The sequence below is a fragment of the Cynocephalus volans genome, chromosome 4 (genome assembly GCF_027409185.1).
Source record: "Cynocephalus volans isolate mCynVol1 chromosome 4, mCynVol1.pri, whole genome shotgun sequence".
Classification (NCBI taxonomy): Eukaryota; Metazoa; Chordata; class Mammalia; order Dermoptera; family Cynocephalidae; genus Cynocephalus; species Cynocephalus volans.
In genome coordinates this window covers 109936168-109945068 of record NC_084463.1, presented here as the reverse complement: position 1 = coordinate 109945068, position 8901 = coordinate 109936168, and the positions used below count along the sequence as shown (strand labels likewise).

Sequence of the window (8901 nt, the reverse complement as noted above, 5' to 3'; positions counted from 1 at the left end):
TACATGATTTACACATATATTCTCCCATTTTGTGGGTTGTCTTTCCACTTTCTTGAAAGTGTCCTTTGAAGCCCAAATTTTAAATTTTGATGAAATCCAATTTACCCATTATTTTCTTTTGTTGCTCATTTCTTTGCTGCTAGTGCTTTGGTGTTGTATCTAAGAAAACTGTTGCCTAATCCAGTGTCGTGAAGATTTAGGCCTGTGTTTTTTCTCAAGAATTATATAGTTTGAAGTCTTACATTTAGGTCCTTGATGCATTTTAGTTAATTTGTGTGTATGATGTATGGTAAAGGGCCAATTTCAAGCTTTTGCATGTAGTTATCCTGTGTCTCAGAGCCATTTGTTGAAGATTATTCTCTTACACTGAATCATCTTGACAACCGTGTTGGAAGTAAATTAGCCACAAGTGTAAGGGTTTTTTTCCGGACTCTATCTTATTCCATTGGTTTATGCTTATGCCAGTACCACGCTATTATGATCACTAAATCATGTTCTTTTTCAAGATTCTTTTGGCTATTCCATACAAACTTTAGGATAAGCTTGTGAGTTGCTGCAAAAAAGGTAACAGGTTTTATAGGGATTACACCATTATCTGCAGGTCAGTTTGGGGAATGTTGCCATCTTCATAATATTATTTTCCAACTCATAACATGGAATGTCTTTCCATTTATTTAGCTCTACTTTCAACATTGTTTTATAGTCTTCAGTGTATAAATTTAGCATTTTCATAAGTATTTTAATGCTGTTGTAAAACGAATTTTCTTAATTTCACTTTAAGTTCATTTATTGCTGCTCTATAGAAATACAACCTATTTTTGTATATTGATCTTGTATCCTGCAACCTTTAAGTCATTTTGTATGTGTAAACTTCATATATAGAAATCCTTAGGGTTTTCTATATATGATTATGCCATCTGTTGATTTAGGATTTTGGTAGGTGCCTTTTGTCAGAGTGAGAAAAGTTCCATCTTTCTAGTTTGTTGGGCTTGTTAAAAGCATTTTAAAATAAATGCTAAAAGGTTCTGATAGGAAGCATTTAAATGTAGGGAGTATATTCACTCTAATTGAAAAATTTCAAGCTCTACATGAAAGCAGAATCCATATAAAGGTGAATTATCATCTGGTGTTTAAAAAACCTGGAGGGGGGATGATTATCTCACACACAAAAATTACTTATCCTCTCCCCCACATGTGCTAGAATAAAGGATTTCTGTCTGGGTACTTGGCTCCCCATTTTAAAAACTGCACTGCCCAGTTTCTTTTGTACGCATGGTCATATGAATAAGTTGTAAGAGGCAGCAGTGTTCACAGCTTGCTGTACTGCTCCCTAAAGGACAGGGATATACTACTTCATCACTTTTGATTTATTTGAAGTCTAGTGATAAGCTATCTTGGACCATGTAATACACATAAAGGGGGCCTATAACAGCATGGGATCACTTTAACTAGCTCTGCCATCTAGCCAACAGTCCAGGAGACCTTTGGAGAAGCATGCTGTTTAAGCTGCTGTTAATGCTGGTCTTCGGATCACCAGGTCAACTCAAATCTTATTATATTTATATTAAAGAATCTCTATTCTCTTAGGAAGAGCCTTTTCTAGCTTAGGGGTCTGATTTATTTAGTTAAATCTTCCCTTTCCCCCAATAGAGATTACAGTACTATCTTCAAGAGAACCTTCCACGTAAACTGCCGTGCAACCTCTTTTTACCACGAGCCAAAGTATGAAGTGCTATTGCAGTGGTGGCCAACTTCACTAAGGGTAAAAGCTGGAATTCAGTATGGACACTGATACATGGTCATGGATAATTTTTATCAAAATTTAAATTACATAGAACAAAACTGACAGTTTTATAACTGTTTTAATGTAATTTTAGGTCATTCATTTTACACTTACGGAATGTGTATTATGCTTACCAAAAACATGGTTTAGTCATATTGATATCTCAATGCCTTCTTCTTCATGCTTGCTTCAGGGACTACATCTGGGACTGAATAGCAGCATATGGCCACAGGGTTGTGATTTAACCACTCCTGCTCTATACTCTCATTTCTTCCAGAGTATAGCAGTCATGATTTTATTATCTGCAGAGAAAAAGATGATCTTCCTTTATTTAATTCTGATAGGTTTTTAAAAAATGAATGGCTTAAATCTACAAAAAAGTGATTTTATGTCAATGTCTGCCATTAACAAAAGACAAATACTGAAACCCATAAACAATCAGAATTAACTTTTATAAATAAAATAAGTTATAGGGTAGTGGAACTGGGAAAAGCTGTATTTGTTTTTTAAAAGTCTGTGTGCAACTAATTACAAGATTATAAATACACTCAAAAAGTCTTCCAAAAATCCTGCAGCCTTATCTAGAAACAGACACATATTGATTCATTACCTGTAAGAAACTGATTTGGTATTTAAGTTTGAGGAAATCATGAAAGTCAAGTATGTGTTTGAAGCATTAGAAACCACCATTTGAATGTTATTTAAATAGTTTAATTATAAGGTCTCATTTCAAGTTAAAATCTGTAAATGGAGATTAGTTTGGATTCTATGCCACAGAGACAATAAAACTTGTTCTCAAAGATATGCCATTATATTTTCTTAAAACCTCAGCAAATGAGAATTTTCATACTGTGCACGGGAATAACTAGAATCTTTATTAGATATGGTGTTCCAATAACAATAATGTGAAAATTGGAATTATTAATTCAAAGAGCAATGAAGACTTGAAATTTTGAAAAGTAGACTAGGTATTTGGGGACAAAAGGTAAAGGAAGATGAGAATGTTTCTTTATTACTATTCAATATCTCCCCTCTGTACACAATGTTGCATATATACAGCTACTCCATTTTTATTTTATTGATTTTATATAATAGTGAAATTCTCTTAAGCAACCTAGGGTATACAGTTGGTATCCAACCTGGGGGGAAGAAAGTAAAAACACACTTGATTAACAGTTTTCACTCACACATTTTCAACAGTTTTTTCTCTTTTGCCAAGATTTTAGTAGTAAATTCATAAATATAGGAAATACTTTCACTCCTTCAGTGTTAAAATAGAAAAACCAAACAGTGCCAACAGTAGTGGCTTAATTATTGGTATACAAGAAAAACACAACACCAATGGGTTTTCTTAATTATGCATTTTAAATATCAATATGTGCATTTCATTTTTACAGTTATAAATTTTCTAATCTGTTTTAGACAACAGCATGTAATAGTTTTGAATCCACTGAGATGTTGCTTTCAATTTGAAATATTGTGTGTATACACGTATATAAAAAATAGCCCAATGTATGACTCATCTGACAGATGTTTAAGATCAATAAAGGCTTATTTTTCCAACATGCAGTTAGGAAGAGAGGAAAGCAAGTCAACCTCTCTCCACTGTCTTGTTGCTGGCTTGTTTGTGCAGTGGTAATAATAGTGGTTTTTGGAGGGAACCATGTGCCTTTAGCCCATCTATTAAGGTCAGATACTACAAACAACGAGAGGGGGGGATAGAGGAGATGGGAAAAGAGGAGTGGGCAGTTGTTAAATGTCAAATTTTAAGTGTGCACTGCACTCTTTCTAGGTACAGGATAAAAACAGGCCAATGAGGAAAAAAAAATTTATAATTAGGAAAAAACTGCAATCAAATCAAAATGTAATAGCCCAATTAAATTATTTTAATAGATTGCATATATAGATGATTAGTCATACTCTTAGATCAACTCTTAAAGAGTAGAACTTTATATCCAATTTACATGCTTCATATACCACCTTTCTTATTTGTTACAGTAAGGTCTTATATCCAAATAGCCACTTGCACACTGAGAGCTTTAAGAAAAAACAGGACACAGAGGGAGTTGCCATTTTTAGCAGCAATGAAATATCACTAACCCCTTTTTACATACCGAATTCAAGTCACTTATCAGAGGTGAGTGCACCACAAAGTCACCAGGTACAAAATTGCTAGTTCATTTTTAAATTAATAACTTGAAATTACCCATACCCCCCACCCCATTACATCCCTTTTATAAACAGCAAACATTTTGCTATTTTATACATAGGCTAGCAGGCTTGTTTCAATATGAAAGTGCTAATTCATTTACAGATTTTTTTAATCAGTTATGTAGTGCTACAATAAATGTCCAATAATCTACATAGGAACAATCTCTGATGAATGAAAATGAACATTTAATAAGGCTATCAGATTACCTTATCTTATTTACATATAAAGAATAGATACCAAATGGTAAGGAAGAGACAGAAATCTGACAAATACTCATAGGTGTAAAAATTACATCTACCTTTGAGTTTATACTGTAAATGAGACATTGTAAATAGTCCTGTAGCCCATGCCTATTTTTTCCTCAGAAAAAGAAAAGCTGCCTTCATGACATCCCCTCTTGTTTCAGTTTTCCACAGTGTCACTTTAAGCTTCAGAGTCAGGATCTTACTTTCTTCAAAAAATAAAGAAAATACCTCCCCTAAGTCACTCCCCCACCCCCACCCCCACTCCCTCTGGTTTCTTTTCCAGTGCCAGGTTGCATGATCAGGTCCCACCTCCTGAGTTTTTTTGTCCATCTATTGATCAATTAGTTTAGAGAAGATAACATGAACCAGTTCTGTAACCACTACTAGGAGGAACACAAGCTCTTCACTACAATCACACAGCAGGAAAGAAAGTGATAACTCAATTCATCCCTGGTGCTGGGCCTCCAAAATTGAAAGAACTTGGCACAACAGGAGCACTGAATTTGTATCCTCCGTGCTTCTCAATCATTTTGGACTCTAGAAAAACAAATAAGTGAAATTTTAATACGGTATCTGATCATCTTGCTACTTTGGGGGGAAAAAAGGAATTGATAAAGACATTAACAAGCCAATAGCTTAACCACCAATAGCCAGGAAGTTCCAAAGGTGGTCTCTGTTCTCCTATATGGGGTGTGTGTGTGTGTGTGTGTGTGTGTGCGCGCGCGCGTGTGTGTGCGTGCGCACGCACACGCCATACACTATATGGAGAAGATAATCTCTCCTGTTCTGTATACCTATTAGTTACTTTTCACTTCCCATTGTTAAAATATCTTCAAATACCCTATCTATTTTGAGTCAAATACATCAATAAGGTCCCATCTCTTAAGGCTGTATATAACCTAAAATGTATTTTTAAAAAATGTATACTGAAATGTTTAAAGATGAAAAGACATGTCTGGTATTTTCTTTAACATACTACTGAGAAACAAGATGCTTTGTAATTTAAAATTTTTCCTTTTTAACAGAACCTACTACTATCAAACCATCACTGTGAGCTTAAGCAATCTTACTAAAGCTACTGCACACTGAAAGTAGTTTTCAGCCACATTTAAAAATCAGTTAACTGCAGCCAAAGACAAAACTCCTTTCTCTTGTATTAAACCCATCAGATTATAGTTAATTCCTATCATTTGCAACAACCATACCTTTTATAAAATTTTTAATCCTTTTATAAAATTTTAAATCTGTATAGTCATTAAGTGCATTAAAGAGGGTTATTGGTCAATTAACATACCATGGGCTGCTCTTCTCTGATCGGCCAGAGTTGCTATGTCCTGTAACTGTTTTCGTTGTTCTTCATTCAGACCATGAGTCAGGGCTTGATACCACACAGGATTACGATTTTGAATAGCTATCAAAACAAAAACAAGGGGGAAAAGACTATTAATAAGAGAGGCTGGGCTTGGTGGTTAGCTCACTTGGGAGAGCATGGTGCCAAAACCACCAAGGTCAAGGGTTTGGATCCATACTGGCTAGCTGCCCAAAAAAGAGGAGCCTGGTAACTTTTTCCTATTCTGTTTCCCCTACTCCACCTCTACCCAATACAGAAATTCTGATCTATACTACCCCAATAATTTTAAAGTTATCTTATTTGTGAAACAAAATTCATAGGAATAATTCCAGTTTATCTATGATTCAAAAATCTAATCATTCTCATAATTCATCTAACAAATAAGGATGCAGAGTCTAAACTAGTTCTTATGTAATAAGTAACAAACTAGGCAGACTTTAGGATAAAATTAACCCAACCCCCTTAAAAGATTCAAGGTTAAAGCAACTTGAAAATGATCAAGGCTACTTTGGTTACACTTCTCAAAGCTCTAAATTTAAAAAGAAAAAGCAGAAGCATTAAGTAGATTCAGGAAAAGGGTGTATGGTACAAAATAAATGCCTTATTTTTCCTGCTTTTCCTACTCAAAAAACTTATTCAATATACCTATTGTCTTTCCATAGAAAGGTAACTTTGCAGTTCTCAAGTTAAAATTAAAATGATCACACATTTTTACGTTATAGCCTAAATAACAGTCAAACTCAATCTGAGAAACTGAGAGCAAATTTTCTGTGTCACAAAACCAGGTGTTAAAATCTCATTATTTTTAATAAAAACATGCACTAGATAAACTGATACATATAAGGAGCTATATACACATGTGTGCATGTACAAATGAGAAAATGGTCTCTATAATAAAGGGTTTCCACAAAATTTCTCCCCTGTACTGGCCAGCCGTCAAAAAAAGACAAGAAATTTCTCCACAGAATAATGCCAAGAAAGTAAACTGAGCTCTTTTGAGGAAGACCCAGAAACTCAGGGGCCACATAAGCCACAACTACTGCCACTTCAGCAAGCACTGGAAGCACCAAGGAGGCCAGGGTAATAATGCTGGTGGTGTGCATCACCACAGGATCACCTTCAACAAATATCACCCAGGTTACTCTGGAAAAGTTGGTAGGAGGCATTACCACTTAAAGAGGAACCAGAGCTTCTGCCCTACTGTCAACCTTGATAAATTGTGGACCTTGGTCATTGAACAGACACAGGTAAATGCTGCCAAAACCAAGACTGGAGCGGCTCCAATCATTGATGTAGTGTAATTGGACTACTACAAAGTTCTGGGAAGGGAAAGTTCCCAAAGCAGCCTGTCGTTGTGAAGGCCAAATTCAGAAGAAGAGCTGAGGAGATTTAATGGTGTGCAAGGGGGGCTTGTGTTCTGGTAACTTGAAGCCACATGAAGGGAGGTTCATTAAATGCTAACAAATTCTTTTCCCCCAAAAAAGGTAAATTGATTTCCTCATGTACTAGGTGCCAGCTATTTTGTGGGAAAACCTGACATTCAATCAAATGATTTTCTGTTTCTATTATATTGCGACTGTGCATGGGCGCTGCATTAGAAACCATCCTTCAGGGACTGACGTGCTCATGTCAAAGCAAATCAGTAGTTCTTGGCACATCAATCAGTTCTTGCTGCCATGTAGCTCAGACACCATCCTCTGTGCTTCTGCAAACTTGCATCAAAACTGCTTTGTCACTGACTTTGAAGACTAAAAGCCTTAGTTTTGAGACTAAAGCCTTAGTTATCAGAGAATTCTTCTATATCAAAATTATCCTATCCTGATGCATAGGAATGAAAATAACAGCAGTTATCTCTGGGGGGAAATGGTGTTTCAAATACAGTGGCAATTTAATTTCTTGAGCTGGTTGGTGGAACACAGATATTACACCCTGTGGAAATCCAATAAATGATGGTAAAAACCAAACTGGCACCTAGTATTCTAGAACCACACATGCTGTGACACACTCCAGAAGAATTCTATGACTAACCTAGGCATATATAATCCAAAAGTCTTTGGGTTAAATTACCTGTTTGAAGCTAAAAATTTCATTACACCAAACATGCTAATTTAGTAATACATACTAAATCGAATTGGTTAACACATCATAAAACAGAAAAAAAGAAGAGAGCATGCCAAGACCATAACATTATAAATGGTCACATTCTCTGACAGGTAGGTGTGGGTTTGGACAGGGAAAAAAAAAAAAAAAAGACACACATACATTAACACACAGCAAACATATGAATGTAAGAGTGATTGCTTCTGAGGAAAGCTGGGAGACTGGGAATCAGAAGTGGGAAAAAGGAATTATCACTGAATAACTTTTTTGAACGACACTATTTTCCTATTATGTACATCTTTCAAAATTACTAAATGTAAAACAATAGGATGAGAGAAAAATACTCAAACTCTATGGCAACAGAAATAATTTTGGTTACTTTGCCTAACAATCATTTTCTATTTTTCGTTTGGTCTCCCCAAGAACCCCTTCTTTAGGGGCAGGCACAAGAACAAATTCATTCAATGAAATAAAACTACATATAACAAGCTGACTTACTTTGAAATATAGCTTTAAATATCTGATATTCATCAACAGGGTTATCTTCATCGTCAATGATTGTGGAATAGCCTTCCAGGGCAGTCTCCTCAGCATCATCTTCTTCCCAATCTTCATCATCTCCATCTTCTCCTGCTTGCTTAGCCAGAATCTCCAAATATTCTTGCCCATCTTCATCAATATCATCTTCATCACTCCCCAGTTCCTCTGGCAAGTCATAAAATAGGTACTTTTATAACAATGAAATATTTTATTACTCAACAAAGTAACAATCATCTCAATCATGTTCAGTAAAAGTCACAAGTGAATAAATTCAAGGAAAAGTTCTAAGAATTGGTGTTTATATACATGTTCAGCAATAAATAGAAATAAAAATTATCACAGAAGTCCATGAAACCCAACCATAACAATGTATTAATGCTACTGGTTTGAAGGAGGATTGCATGTTATGTGATTTAGCCCTTAGTATTCTCTGGGCCTTATGATATATACCAAACCAAACACCAATAGTAAAGTAATATAGCTTAAATTACACCCAAAGAACCTTTTGTGAGATTTTTTTTAAAAAAGGCTGGCCAAAGTAGTAAATAATAAAAGACAAAAATGGTAATAACTATTTTAAAACGATTATAATACTTTCTCCTAACCAACGTTTTATCAATTCGTACTCTTGTAGTCTAGTGTCTTACAGGTAAAATGTACTAGCCAACAT

At 35.1% G+C, this 8901-nt stretch overlaps 1 protein-coding gene across 2 annotated transcripts in view; it reads right to left on the bottom strand.

Annotated features, from left to right (window-relative positions):
- Positions 1 to 2770: 2770 nt before the first annotated feature.
- The window catches only part of IPO7 (importin 7), a 49991-nt gene continuing 43860 nt past the window's right edge, over positions 2771 to 8901 (bottom strand). For both annotated transcript variants that reach the window (XM_063092379.1, XM_063092380.1), the window contains exons 23-25: positions 8190 to 8396; positions 5535 to 5651; positions 2771 to 4777 (exon numbers count right to left, since the gene is read on the bottom strand). In XM_063092379.1, the coding sequence (XP_062948449.1) occupies positions 4680 to 4777; positions 5535 to 5651; positions 8190 to 8396 (422 nt within the window). In that variant the 3' untranslated portion in view covers positions 2771 to 4679. The remainder of the gene's footprint in view (positions 4778 to 5534; positions 5652 to 8189; positions 8397 to 8901) is intronic.